The 15,330-nt window shown below is 41.4% G+C and overlaps 1 protein-coding gene across 1 annotated transcript; it reads left to right on the top strand.

The window, feature by feature from the left end:
- The first annotated feature begins 5,084 nt into the window (after positions 1-5,084).
- On the top strand, positions 5,085-14,510 carry LOC129356345 (calpain small subunit 1-like). The gene is made up of 11 exons (XM_055025938.1): positions 5,085-5,255; positions 6,112-6,166; positions 6,254-6,290; positions 6,391-6,483; positions 11,966-12,023; positions 12,115-12,179; positions 12,258-12,326; positions 12,398-12,476; positions 12,548-12,664; positions 13,092-13,150; positions 14,244-14,510. Exons 2-11 carry the CDS (start codon positions 6,120-6,122, stop codon positions 14,268-14,270), a joined length of 651 nt encoding a protein of 216 aa, XP_054881913.1. The 5' UTR covers positions 5,085-5,255; positions 6,112-6,119; the 3' UTR covers positions 14,271-14,510.
- The last annotated feature ends 820 nt before the right edge of the window (positions 14,511-15,330 follow it).

The following is a 15,330-nucleotide window of genomic DNA, read 5'->3' as shown; positions in this document are numbered from 1 at the left end:
ACTGTGTCAATTTTAAATGAAGCTTAAAAAATTTTCTAAATAAAAGCCTTGACAATTTTACCATCAAGTAAGTGCTATTTTGACCATTATGTGTGTTATTTTATCCAATCACTGTTACACATGGGATTAGATTGACAATTTAAAATCAAGCTCAATGAAAACTTCAAAATAAAAGCCTTAAGATTTGTTTGTGGCTAATGCAGCGCCACAGGCGCTGCAATGATATTAGCTTGCATGATCTTTTTCCCTCCGGTTAGGGCTCTGCCTTGCTGCGCAAGGCAGAGCATTAACATCACAAACATTAGCATTTTATTGTTCCCCACTAGTGCACTGCCGTAGGCAGTGCAATAAGATTATCCTGCATGATCTTTTTCACTCAGGTTAGGGCTCTGCCTTGCGCATTAGCCTTTTACCTTATATGAGCTATTTCCCTTACTTATTACCCATGTTTAGTATACTGAAGGCAGTAAGTCATGCTTGTGACAGTAAGTCATGTTTTCTTTAGAATGGATGCTAATGTTTAGCATCAGAACGCTGGGTCCAAATCGACGGGCACACTTTGGCAGGCCCCGGTTAAATTTCTTCAGGAATTTTCTAGTTTATTTATTTTTCTTCCGTCAACCGGAATGCGGCTCGTACCGCTGCGAGCCCACCCACAAAAGTGGTATCAAATCGTGCGGCTCGGCGCCGGGAGGGGTGCTATTACTTTTGGTGGGATTCGGAGTTACGATAAAAAAGTAAAAAGCGAAAAACCATCAAAAAATTTTGTCAGTTAGAAACTGCCCAAACTAGAGTGTAATCAACGATTCGTTAGAGTGTGGGAAGCACTGCGATTCTGACCCCAAATAAATTTTGAAATCGCCGTCACGCCCACAAATATCGCCCTATTGGTATGAAACTCGGTCATAACATAGATACGCATGCCTGCTCCGGTAAAATGTTTTCAAAATTTTCCTAGGGCTTATGGTTTTCTGTCTAGCGGCTTCAGAGCAAAGTGATGCGACAGGATTTCGACTCGCTCAGCCAGGATCACTTCCATGTATTTCTGAAAAATGTCAGACCTCAGCGCACATTTTTATCTCGTCGCTGTTATTACTGTGAGTGATGTACAGATATGAATCGCGGGACTATCGGAGACGAAAGATAGCCCTCTCATACGCTTCAAATGGTTTTCCGATACGTATCACGGTTTTCCAAACGGGAAGGAGTTGTTCGGACCGCTTTTTTCAGTGAAAACTGACTGGGTGTCTGACAAAGATAGAATTCTTTCTGTCTCACACACATGACAGTTGCAGAGGATTAATTACCATAGCAACGAAGCACAGCAGGGCCGAGCAGCTGATTAGAACTACAAAAACGCATCACTGTAGTTTTTACTATGGCAGAGCTCTGAGGAAGGAGCTGGCCTTTAGAATTATAAATTAGAACTACAAAAACGCATCACTGTAGTTTTTACTATGGCAGAGCTCTGAGGAAGGAGCTGGCCTTTAGAATTATAAATTAGAACTACAAAAACGCATCACTGTAGTTTTTACTATGGCAGAGCTCTGAGGAAGGAGCTGGCCTTTAGAATTATAAATTAGAACTACAAATACGCATCACTGTAGTTTTTACTATGGCAGAGTTCTGAGGAAGGAGCTGGCCTTTAGAATTATAGATTAGAACTACAAATACGCATCACTGTAGTTTTTACTGTGGCAGAGCTCTGAGGAAGGAGCTGGCCTTTAGAATTATAAATTAGAACTACAAAAACGCATCACTGTAGTTTTTACTATGGCAGAGCTCTGAGGAAGGAGCTGGCCTTTAGAATTATAGATTAGAACTACAAATACGCATCACTGTAGTTTTTACTGTGGCAGAGCTCTGAGGAAGGAGCTGGCCTTTAGAATTATAAATTAGAACTACAAATACGCATCACTGTAGATTTTACTATGGCAGAGCTCTGAGGAAGGAGCTGGCCTTTAGAATTATAAATTAGAACTACAAATACGCATCACTGTAGATTTTACTATGGCAGAGCTCTGAGGAAGGAGCTGGCCTTTAGAATTATAAATTAGAACTACAAATACGCATCACTGTAGTTTTTACTATGGCAGAGCTCTGAGGAAGGAGCTGACCTTTAGAACTACTTGTGTTTTGGGCATTTTATAACTGATTTTTACCAACCTTTGCTACACATGGGATTAGTGTTAATTAAGTTTAATTAATCTTATTGAAATTAAGCTTAATGAAAATTTCAAAATAAAAGCCTTGACAATTTTTATATCAATTGTTGTTTGGAGCATTTAGAACTGATTTAACACAATCACTGTTACTCATGTGAATAGATTGGACATTTAAACAAGGCCTACTGAAAATTTCAAAATAAAAGCCTTAAGATTCCTTTCTGGCTCATGCCTATTTTAGTGAAAATGGCTGCCTCAAACTGATAGAATTATGTCTCCCCCTGTCTGACTCACAGCCTGCAGAGGATCCATTACCATAGCAACGGAGCACAGCAGGGCCAGTGGTTAGGACTACAAAAACGCATCACTGTAGTTTTTATTATGGCAGAGCTCTGAGGAAGGTGTTGGCCTTTAGAACTATTTGTGTTTTGGGCATTTTATAACTGATTTTATCCAACAATTGTTACACAGGATTAGTGTGGTAATTTTAAATTAAGTTGAATTAAAATTTCAAAATAAAAGCCCTGACATTCTTTTATATTATGGAATTGCTCTCTTGGGGATTATGTGACTTTTTTAACAAAACCACTGTTACACTTTGGATTATTTTGGACAGTTAAAATGAAGCTTACTGAAAATTTCAAAATAAAAGCCTTAAGACTCTTTCTGGCTCATGCCTATTTTAGTGAAAATGGCTGCCACAAACTGATAGAATTATGACTCCCCCTGTCTGACTCACAGCCTGCAGAGGATCCATTACCATAGCAATGGAACACAGCAGGGCCAGATGATTAGGACTACAAAACCGCATCACTGTAGTTCTAACTATTGCAGAACTCAGAGGAAAAAGCTGGACTTTAGAACTACTTGTGTTTTGGGCCTTTTATAACTATTTTTAACAAACCATTGTTACACATGGAATTAGTGTGAAAATTTTAAATTAAGCTTTAAAAAATTTTCAAAATAAAAGCCTTGACAATTTTTCCATCAATTAAGTGCTCTTTTGACCATTTTATGTCTGATTTTACCAAAAAATCGTTACACATGGGATTACATTGGCCATTTAAAATGAAGCTCACTGAAAATTTCAAAATAAAAGTCTTAAGATTCGTCTGTGGCTAATACAGCGCCGCAGCGCTGCAATGATATTAGCTTGCTTTATCTTTTCATCTCAAGTTAGGGCAAAGACAGTGCATTAGCATTAACACAAACATTAGCATTTCACTGTTTCACTGTTCCCCACTAGTGCACTGCCATAGGCAGTGCAATACGATTATCCTGCATGATCTTTTTCTCTGAGGTTAGGGCTCTGCCTTGCACAGCAAGGCAGAGCATTAGCATTAGCCTTTTACCTTAAATGAGGTGTTAGCCTTTTCCTTTACTTATTACCCATGTTCAATAATTCATGCTTGTGACTATCCACGTGCTATTGATGATATTGCAGCTTTCTTTAGCATGGATGCTAATGTTTAGCATCAGAACGCTGGGTCCAAACCGACGGGCACACTTTGGCAGGCCCCGGTTAAATTTCTTCAGGAATTTTCTAGTTTCTGTCTTGTTCTCATATTTTTGTGTTGAAAAACTGAAATTGTGCTGATTAAATACCTCCCTCATCCCCTCAGCATGATACTCCTCCTTCTTTAAAATATAACCTGAAAGTTTGGTTGAGCCTGTTGGGATGTTTCACATTTTCATCTAAAAAATGGGGACAAAAATCACCTGATCAGAAACTTGGCTTACAGTTTTGTTTTTGAAGAAGCTGATCGAGTAGCTGGCAGATTTGATTTGACTGATATATTATTAAAGCTCTCAGCTGTTGTTCCTGTGTCATTCTGAGGTCTGAGGGGAGAATAAGTATGATGGACTGAGTTGAACACCTGGGTGTAGAAAGTACTCCTGGGTCTGTGAATTGGCGCTGACCCAAAGGAGACGTAAACCGGTTCTGGTTCTGGTGTAGCTGGAGCTTTCCTCTGGTTCACCTCAGGAAATCTTTTACTGTCTCATCAAACGTATCGATTGGAGTGAACCTGACCGTCTGCTGGTACCTGGGCACCACGGGGGCACTAAATATAACCACTAGGGGGCAGCAAACGTTGACTGGCCTCAGGGTTGAGAGGAGGATGTTTTTAGGCTGACTGGTTCCGCCTGGATCAGGTCCATCAGAACCGGAGGAACACGTTTCTGTTTGTTCATCAGTTCACTGAAGGAAACTTACAATAAAACCACTTTTATTCAGAGTTTGACTGTGAAAACTGTTCCTTCTTTAAAGGTGTTTTTGGTTTGGATGTTTTGAGTAAACTTTCTGAGTGAACATTTTGAGCTCGCTGGATATTATCAGGCAAAAAGCCTGACTAACTACTGCATAGCTGCTGCTGGAGGTTCATGTTAAACTCTCTGCATTCACTGAGTTCTGACTAACATTTGGTAACGTTAAACATGTTTTCACATTTATGAAATCTTTCACATAAAAACCCATTTTTTATGTCAATAAAATAAATGTTTTATATGTATTTTATACAAATATGAGATATTTATAGGAAATATAAATATATTATTTATAGTCCCTATTATTTATATTTATATTATTTAAACACTCGGCTGTTATCTTAAAGCTCTATTTCACAGATTAGGTAAATCTTTTTTTCTGCTGTGATGGAAAAATGTGAGAAAAATGTGTACTGTGATAAATTCTTATGAAGAAAACACATTTACATTAAAATACAGAGAGTTCAACTTCAGTCCTTTAAATATCAAATTTTTTTGTTTTTATTTTGAGTTTAAATTAATATGTAAAACATCTTCATGAACAAATTTTTAAAGCATTATGCCATGAAAAAAAGAACTGGCTTTTCCTGTTGGACCTGAACGCAACACAGTTAATCCGCGTTAGTAACATGGGCGCTGCTGGTGGGCGGGATAAATGTGACGTCACGATGACCGCCTGCCTGGTTTTACGGACTCTGTGTCTGGAGCGTCTCTAGTCTGCCTGTCCTCTGCAGTTCCAGCTCCGTGTCCTGGTTCCGGTCCTGGTTCTGATCCTGGTTCTGGTCCTGGTTCTGGTCTCGGTTCCTCCTGAAGCGCAAAACTCCTGTAAGTACCGGAAAATGTCCTGCTTTAAACTTTGCTCTGTTGTTGACCATCAGGAGCGTCACACCCAGTGCTGGAAAGTTACAGGAGCAGCTGGAAGTGTTTGTTTGGACTAGAGACGTTTTGGACCAGTTCAGGAGACGTTTTGGACCAGTTCAGGTCCAAAAAGCCAAAACAACATCAATCAGCCTTTATTCTGTCAGATTTTCCTCACAATTTAAACTCCACGGAGAATTTAGAGCGTTTGCAAAAGCCCACATGATGATGTCATGGATTTATCAGCTTCTGATTGGCTGATTCACAACCTTTTTGTAGATAAAAATTCAAAGGAAATCATCCAACAATGTGAGGAGGAGAATTAGAAGACAACAAAAAGTTTCATGATGATGATCCACAGTGAGACGGGTCTGGTACCGACATGGCCTGAAACGCCGAGCAGAGGAAGACGCCATGACTTCCTCTCTGCTGTCCTGGCGTGAAGAGACAGTTTGGACGTAACGACCATCTTACATTTGGAGGAAAAACTGGAGTATACCATCCTAGCTGTGAAGTACGGTGGTGGCAGCAGCAGTTATTAAGCTCAGCCCATAAAACACCAGTGGATTCATTCAGAACAGCCTGGTCCACGTCACACATGTTTCAGTGTCTGACTCTCAGGTGGTCATAATGTTCTGCTCAGGTTTGATCCAGCTCCAGTTGTTTGTAATGATGCAGTTAGCGTAGTGTCGAGAGACAAGCAAAGATCATTACATTTTCTGAAATGACCAGAGGTCCTTGAACGCATCGTTCAGATGTGGCATAATCGTGAAATCCAGGAAGACTTTGAACTCATCTTTTCATGCACTTCCTGTCTCCTCAGGCCTCAACATGTTTCTGACCAAGAGTTTGATCGGTGGCATCATCAACATTGTGAGGTAACAGCTAGCGCCGTAGGCTAACGGTTTCCATTGGTTTCCATTCATGATGCTAAGCTAACCAGTTGCTGTTTTTCCGTCCCACAGCAACATCGACCCGTCTCAGTTCAGACCGTCAGACCCAGTAAGTACCGGCAGCAGACTGACTGGGTTGGGAACATGTCGGCCCCCAGAGGGCGCCCTGTTGCTCTCCCTCAGTCTGACTCAGGCTGCTTCTCCACCAGCCGCCGCCGCGCCGACCGCTCAACTACAGCGAGGCTCACGAGAACGATGAGGAGAAGCAGTTCCGGAAGGTCTTCCAGCAGCTGGCCGGAGACGTGAGTTTCATCACATCAGCTCTAGACTAGAACCAGATCTGGTTCCAAGGTTCTGTCTGAACAGAACCGCCTCGGACTGAAGAACCAAGACCTGTTAGAATCAGCTGGTCAAGTCACTGGGCGAGTCCCACGCGATGAACCCTTAATGAACCTTGGCTTGTTTCTGAGCCTGGTACCGACTAATCACCAGTAACACAGAGTTACTGGTACCGACTAATCACCAGTAACACAGAGTTACTGGTACCGACTAATCACCAGTAACACAGAGTTACTGGTACCGACTAATCAGCAGTAACACAGAGTTACTGGTACCGACTAATCACCAGTAACACAGAGTTACTGGTACCGACTAATCACCAGTAACACAGAGTTACTGGTACAGACTAATTACCAGTAACACAGAGTTACTGGTACAGACTAATTACCAGTAACACAGAGTTACTGGTACCGACTAATTACCAGTAACACAGAGTTACTGGTACAGACTAATTACCAGTAACACAGAGTTACTGGTACCGACTAATTACCAGTAACACAGAGTTACTGGTACCGACTAATCACCAGTAACACAGAGTTACTGGTACCGACTAATTACCAGTAACACAGAGTTACTGGTACCGACTAATTACCAGTAACACAGAGTTACTGGTACCGACTAATTACCAGTAACACAGAGTTACTGGTACAGACTAATTACCAGTAACACAGAGTTACTGGTACCGACTAATTACCAGTAACACAGAGTTACTGGTACAGACTAATCACCAGTAACACAGAGTTACTGGTACAGACTAATCACCAGTAACACAGAGTTACTGGTACAGACTAATTACCAGTAACACAGAGTTACTGGTACCGACTAATTACCAGTAACACAGAGTTACTGGTACCGACTAATCACCAGTAACACAGAGTTACTGGTACCGACTAATTACCAGTAACACAGAGTTACTGGTACCGACTAATTACCAGTAACAGAGTTACTGGTACAGACTAATTACCAGTAACACAGAGTTACTGGTACCGACTAATTACCAGTAACACAGAGTTACTGGTACCGACTAATTACCAGTAACACAGAGTTACTGGTACAGACTAATCACCAGTAACACAGAGTTACTGGTACCGACTAATCACCAGTAACAGAGTTACTGGTACAGACTAATTACCAGTAACAGAGTTACTGGTACAGACTAATTACCAGTAACAGAGTTACTGGTACAGACTAATTACCAGTAACAGAGTTACTGGTACAGACTAATTACCAGTAACAGAGTTACTGGTACAGACTAATTACCAGTAACAGAGTTACTGGTACAGACTAATTACCAGTAACAGAGTTACTGGTACAGACTAATTACCAGTAACAGAGTTACTGGTACAGACTAATTACCAGTAACACAGAGTTACTGGTACCGACTAATCACCAGTAACACAGAGTTACTGGTACAGACTAATTACCAGTAACAGAGTTACTGGTACCGACTAATTACCAGTAACACAGAGTTACTGGTACAGACTAATTACCAGTAACACAGAGTTACTGGTACCGACTAATTACCAGTAACACAGAGTTACTGGTACAGACTAATTACCAGTAACACAGAGTTACTGGTACCGACTAATTACCAGTAACCAGAGTAACAATTACTTGAGCATAGACTAGTGATGGGACACGTTGACATGTATATTGAAGTTCATTGCAGCACTAATAATTATTTGATCACATTTCAATCAACAAAACAAGCAAGATTTTAAGTTCATAAACATATTTTTGCTGCTAACCAGAAGCAAACATACACATGAGCTCAAGAACAACCATCGTCTTTTCCATCACCAATCAGATCGTCAGAATCAGAAATTAACCCCCAGTGGGTTGAGAGCAGCAGCTTCCATCTCTGCTGTTAGCGGCTGTGGCTGTGCGTCAGATTTACAGGCGCACCAGAAACACACAAAGTTAAATTCATAAGTCTATCAGTATTGCTGCTGGTGAGAACCACGAGTTCACAGGAAATCCAGAGGTTCACGTTTCTGGATTTGATCTCCTGGTTGTCATCGCCTTCCTTTGTGTTTGTTTTAATAGACAAATTCTAGAACAGCGCCTCCTGGCTGCCTGGCTCTGATTGGTTGAATTGTTCCTGATTGGACATTTATTACTTCTGGTTCTGGATTCATTTGGAAGGATTTTTGATCATACTTATTTTGTTGTGTAACCACGGCAACAAGGTATTGTTTACTTCAAGAGAGAAAGTCGATCATATTGGAGAATGGCTCTGATTGGCTATTCGTTGGCGGTTTTCTAAGCGTAGCGACAAAGAACTTGAATGAAGGAACGAATTAATGAATGAATGAATATGCTTTATTAACCCCAGAGGACAATTCAGCAAAAGCAAAGGAGGTGGATTAGCCCTGCTAGCTAAAAGCTGAAGATGTCATCCAGACTGACAGCTACTGGAGAAGCTTCCTGCCACAGCTTCATCATTCTTAAAGATACTGCAAGTACCTGAGTTACGACATTTAATTTCTCTCCGGGATTAAATCCAGAAAATCACAGAGCTTCAAAATAAAATGTGCACCACAGGATGAAAGATTAATCAAACTAAACTATATTTAGTTTGATAAAAAGTGTGAGGAAAAGTTTTCTGGAAGGAAAAAGTCTTTAACAGGCAGCCTGCAGTGGAGGTTCTAACCGGGTTCTGGTTCTGACCTGAGCTGAAGCGCTATCTGTTCTGAATGAGCTTGGGGGTTAGCTTTGCTCCTCCCTGCTGCTGTTTGTCCTCCAGCTGTCAGCAGCTTCATCACCTCTCACCACACCCGCCTGCCGACCCACCCTCCATTCCTCCAGAACCGGTTCCGACCCGCCCTGGACCCATCCATTCTATTCCGCCAGAACTGGTTCTGCTTACAGATCCCATCAAATTCTCAACAATCCACACAAAACTTCTCAAACATCAGAGAAACAGAGACAGGCGGTTCTCGCTGGGACGGCCCAGTTGGGTTTGGAGGTTCTGGTTCTGGTTCTGGTTCTGCCCCAGAGCTCGTCAGTGTCCCAGTCTGTGGGCAGCATGCGACTGTGTCTGGCTGGAGGGCGTTTTGCTGCATTCCTGACATTATTTGGCAGGGCAGCGCTGTGTGTGTGTGTGTACTTGTTTTCATGACATATCAGAACATTTTTGTGATAATGCACCTTTAATATCAGGACACTTGGAAAGAATGAGGACGTTTTTCGCATCCTCATTTGTCCTTGCATACTGGAATGTTCTAGAAGCCCCCAACACGCCTTTCAGACTTTATTGCTTTCACTGTTTACGACAAAGTTAAATTCATTAAGTCTATCAGTATTGCTGCTGGTGAGAACCACGAGTTCACAGGAAATTCAGAGGTTCACGTTTCTGGATTTGATCTCCTGGTTGTCATGGGGACACTTGTGTCTCTGCAGGATGAAGAGGAAGTATCATCATAATCATCGCCTTCCTTTGTGTTTGTTTTAATAGATTCTAGAATAGCGCCTCTGCACTGCGAAAAAAGTAAAACAATGCAGAGTATCTTGTGGGACTGTGCCCGTTTTACATACTATGTGTGTGAGTGTGTGGGTATGTATGAATCAGATGGGGTGTGTGCACCAGTTCAACCAGTCAGCTCTGTATGATGGTCACCTGAGCTGAGCTTCTGGTGGGTGGAACCAGTAAGATCTGTGCTGTGTTTAGGAAACAAGAAACTCTCAGTGTTAGTTTGAGAAAAAGTCAATAAAGTTGTGTTCTGTTAAATAACTAAGTTCAGCTCCAGAACTGGCCCAGATTGGCTTTTAGTGACAATAGGGAGGAGTGGTTCTGGGTGTTTCTCTGTCTCTGTGGTTCTGATCCCTATGGTGAGTCAGAAAGTGGCAGAACATCAGAGGAGAGAAGGAGAACTGGGTTGAGTCAGATCGGCTGTGACTCACTGTTTATGAGCGGAAACCCGAATCCTGCTGCAGTTCTGCTGCAGGAAGCAGCTGCAACAAACAATCAGAGCTAACGGCCTGGACTGTGCCCAACAGAACCCACCCAGGATTACTGGGTTCTGCTGGATTAATATACTAATAATAAATAATGAAATAAATACTAACTTCTATGTATGTATTTCTTTGATTTCACATTCATGTCCTGACAGAAGATGTCTCGGTCTGTATGAGCTGAACATGACCTCTGACCCTTCCTGCCTCTTGGTGGAACCACTGTGCTCACAGACTTCTTGTATTTTTTTTTTATTTTTTATTTTGGTGATTTGTTAGCACAAACTCAAGAACTCTTGAATTCCTGTTTTTCTTTATTATTTTTATTATTGTGGTTGCTCTTTTTTTCGCCTCTTCTCTTGCATACTTTGTGCTATTTTAAAAATTTAACTTTTATGCTGTTCAGCTTGCTCTCCTCATGCCGGTCATATCTCTTGGTGTTCATAACCTTCATACTTTTTATAATATTAAGCTTTTTATTAATTTTTCACCCCATAGAAATGGGGGAAACAGCTACATCTTCTGGCAGAATTGAGGATTACAAAATAAAATGTCAGTTCTGTTTCACAGTTCATATCTTAGGCAGGCTTCAAATGCCTTTGACATTTTCGCCAAAAGCATTCAGCATTTGAGCATTCACCATTCACACTTGCATTTTCACAGGAAATGCACATTTCTTGTTGAAGATTGACCTCTGACCCTTGCCTTTTTCTTGACCACCCTTGAACTGAAAGAAATAAAACACAGAGTTGGCTAGCTGACATCACAAACTAACTTGTTTCATGCTAACTGTGACCTAACACATTATTGTTTATAAGATTAAATTTAAATAAACAAACCATTTTTACAGAAAACAAAGATGATTATTTTGTCATAACCAACACTTGTTGACATTTTGATGTCGATGTCGACTCATGAACACTTCAGCATTACTGTTGGCTGTCTTGGATTTTCTGATTCCTCAGTTTTCCCTTTTAAAGGAATTCAAAACAATGTTGGACAATAACCACCAGAGGGAGCTGTAGGGCAGAAAAGTCTCCAGAAACTATAAATCTGAAAAGTATGGCAGGCATCTGAAGAACTCTGTAGACCCTCCTCTTGCTCTGCAACATCTGCAGGTTTGATGGAAAACAATTTTCAGAATCTCAGCTGGGTTCAGGTCTGGACTTTGACTAGACCATTCTAACCCATGAGTCAGCTCTGATCTCAACCATACCAGCCTCAGGTTGCAGCTTCCCTTAGCTTGATGCTGCCACCACTGTGTCTCACAGTGAGAATGGTGCCTTAAGGAGAACAGTTTCCTGTCAGAGCCTCTGACCGCGCACGTGTGTGTGTGTGTGTGTGTGTGTCTGTGTGTGTGTGTGTGTGTGTGTGTGTGTCTGTGTGTGTGTGTGTGTGTGTGTGTGTGTGTGTGTGTCTGTGTGTGTGTGTGTGTGTGTGTGTGTGTGTGTGTGGTGTGTGTTGTGTGTGTGTGTGTGTGTGTGTGAGCAGGACATGGAGGTGAGCCCCAACGAGCTGAAGGACATCCTGAACAGAGTCATCTCCAGGCGTAAGAACCTTTCCGTCTCTCCACCATCAGCTGCCTGGTTGTCGTTCTGCAAAGATCAGCGTTCAGCTTCTGTTTTCTTGTTTCTCCTCAGATTCCAACCTGAAGACTGACGGCTTCGGTATCGAGTCCTGCAGGAGCATGGTCGCTGTCATGGATGTATCCTTTCAGCCTGTAGGCTGCGCTCTCTTTCTGCTCTTAAGTTTGACCTTAGACCCTTGACACAACCCCCTGCAGAGCGACAGCACAGGGAAACTGGGCTTTCATGAGTTTAAATATCTGTGGAACAACATCAAGAAGTGGCAGGTAGGCAGCCCCGCCGCCAGGGCCGTGTTCTGGGTGTGGCAAGTCGTTCATGGTTCTGGTTCTGTCTGCAGAACATCTACCTGTCCCACGATAAGGACCGCTCAGGAACGATTGGCTCCAGGGAGCTGCCGCACGCCTTCCAGGCTGCAGGTGAGAAACCTGGCCAGCTTAAATGATCGCGGACGTTTGGGAACGATTTTTGATTCCACAGCTGGTTCCAGGTTTCCCTCTAAACGACCAGCTCTACAAACTCATTGTCCGCCGCTACAGCGACGAGAACGGAGACATGGACTTCGATAACTTCATTGGGTGTCTGGTGCGGCTGGACGCCATGTGCAGTAAGTTACTCCCAAGAAGATCTGCTTATGGATTGATTCAAATTTATTTCATCCAAAAGATTCATCTAAAGGTGAAACTTTGTTAGGTTGACTTTGGACTTTTAAATATTTGATCTAAAAATATTTATTTATGACATGGTAAAAATTTGACTTTTTTCTCATGATCTGCTGTTAATTTTAGACTATAACTCTATAAACAGCGCCCATATCGCTCTGCAGCTTTGCCAAAATAAATATTTGATATAACACTTCTTATTGCCTAGAAACTTTCTATAAAGATGACCGTGATCAATTCAGCAGACTTCCAGACCCTGAATGACCAGAAATGTTTCCTCCATGAAGAAACAAACATGTTTTTAAAATGCATCTCCCTGGACCTTTGACAGATAAAAATGATGTTGATGATGGTGTTGTGTTTGTTTCTCAGGAGCGTTTAAGACCCTGGATAAGGACAACAGTGGCACCATCGACCTGGACATCAAGGAGGTTTGACTTTGCCCTGTTTTAATGATGTGATCTCTGGTCAGAGGGGTGGCGTTCTGATGAACCGCCTGCTGGTGGTTAATGTTACTGCGTTTCCTTCCAGCTGCATATGAGTAAATTATAGGGGATTATTTGTTAAACTGTTCTTTAGAACATGATTCCTTCTCCTGAGTCATCATCATTAGTTTTGCTCATCATTCCTGCAGAGTTTCAAAGCCTTTCCTGCAAAGTTTGAAATAGAAAAACGTCATAATATCAACAAAACCAGAGGTCATAAATCAAATCAAATTTTATTTGTATAGCTCATTTCAGCAACAAGGCATTTCAAAGTGCTTTACATCATAAACACAAAGTCATGCATTATATAATAGACAACACATTGTTACATATTACATTTCTAATCAAACTCTAATCAGCTGGTTTTTTAGTTGAGATTTAAAGGAAGTCAGGGTTTCTGCTGTTTTACAGTTTTCTGGAAGTTTGTTCCAGATTTTTGGTGCATAGATGCTGAAAGCTGCTTCTCCTATCTTGGTTCTGGTTCTGGGGATGCAGAGCAGAACCAGAACCAGAACCTGAGAGTCTGGAAGGTTGATACAACAACAGCAGATCTTTGATGTATTGTGGTGCTAAACCGTTCAGTGATTTATAAACTAACAACAGTATTTTAAAATCTATTCTTTGAGCTACAGGGAGCCAGTGTAGTGACTTTAAAACTGCTGTTATGTCTCTATCTTCCTGGTTTTAGTGAGAACAGGAGCAGCAGCTTCTGGATCAGCTGCAGCTGGAGGATTGATTTGTTGGACAGGCCTGTGAAGACGCTGTTACAATAATCAATGTGACTGAAGATAAACGCATGAATGAGTTTCTCTAGATCTGGCTGAGACATTAGTCCTCTAATCCTGGAGATGTTCTTCAGTGATAGAAGGCCGACTTTGTAATTGTCTTTATGTGGCTCGCAAGGTTCAGGTCAGAGGTCAGAGGTCATCACTACTCCCAGGTTTCGGGCCTGATTTACTGTGGTTTGTTGTATCCAGACGTGTTTCATGCAGAGTATCAGTTGAAGAGAGTCTGAACATGAACTGTCTCTGTCTCAAAGTGGCTCCAGCTGACGATGTACTCCTGAAGCAGCAAAGGGAAAACTTCTCCTCCTCTTCCTGGTTTTCTCTCTACATCCATAGAAATGGGACCAACTGAACAAAACGTTTCCTCTGGGACCAAAGAAGAGTTGACGCAGCTTTGCTTCTGCTGCCAGGTGGCACTATAACATGTCTGTTGCACTGATGTCTGTATTTGTTTTGAAAGATCTTCATCCTGATTCTCAGTGTTTTAAAGTGACCCAACTGGAAATAAACTCTTAATTATTTCCTGTGAGTCTGCTTTTTATTCCACACACACCATAAAGTGTTACATTTAGGCCTGTCATGAAACAGATTTTGCTGGGTGATAAATTGTCTCAAAAATTATTGCGATAAACGATAATATTGTTTGAAGACCTTTTTACATTGATTTAATGGAAATTACGTAACAATACATGCGATTTCCTGCCAAAGATAGAAACACTTTACTTTCAAAAGACACTTAACACTGGGACTGGTACACAAAATAAATAAAACAACCAAAAACAAAAATAAAATAGATTCTCAGTCTCCATTAACAATAAATGTACTTGAATAAAAACTAAACAACACAAAGCCAAAGTGGAAATAAACACTGCATTCAACCAAAAGAGTGCAGATTATGAAGTCTGTATAGTTTATTGCCCTTCAGTAATAATTAGATTTAAATAGAGAAGAATCCGACTGAATGATGCAATAGTTCACTCTACGGGATTTTTTTACCCTGAACGACAATCTGAGTTCTAAGATTGTAGAACGAAGATCTAAATCAAGGATTTATCCAGACTGGGAGAGTGACGCAGCCTGTTGAATGTGACCGGTAGCCAATCAGAAAGCGCAGATTCTCCTCCTGCTTTCTGAGGGGAAACACGGAGGGAATCCCGAACAGCTGACACGATGCAACCCGAAGTCCAGCAGACATCGGAAACAACATGAATGTTTATTCAACAATTAGTGCAAAGAAAGTATAAATAACTAGGGGAGGAGTTGGAGCGAAATTTCTACCAGAAAACCCGGAAACTTTTCAGCTGTTCTTCGTTAACGTGACATAAATAGTTTATAATGATT

Source organism: Poeciliopsis prolifica, unplaced genomic scaffold (assembly GCF_027474105.1).
Source record: "Poeciliopsis prolifica strain line A6 unplaced genomic scaffold, Auburn_PproV2 SCAFFOLD166, whole genome shotgun sequence".
NCBI lineage: Eukaryota > Metazoa > Chordata > Actinopteri > Cyprinodontiformes > Poeciliidae > Poeciliopsis > Poeciliopsis prolifica.
Note: the sequence above shows the minus strand (reverse complement) of the source record. Positions and strands in the feature narration are given on the sequence as shown.

Excerpts from the sequence above, each read along its gene's own strand:
- LOC129356345 (XM_055025938.1), top strand. The coding sequence starts at position 6,120 with ATGTTTCTGACCAAGAGTTTGATCGGTGGCATCATCAACATTGTGAG. Across the intron at positions 12,327-12,397 it reads ACAACATCAAGAAGTGGCAG|AACATCTACCTGTCCCACGA; the intron begins GTAGGCAGCCCC and ends TTCTGTCTGCAG. Across the intron at positions 12,665-13,091 it reads GCGGCTGGACGCCATGTGCA|GAGCGTTTAAGACCCTGGAT; the intron begins GTAAGTTACTCC and ends TTTGTTTCTCAG.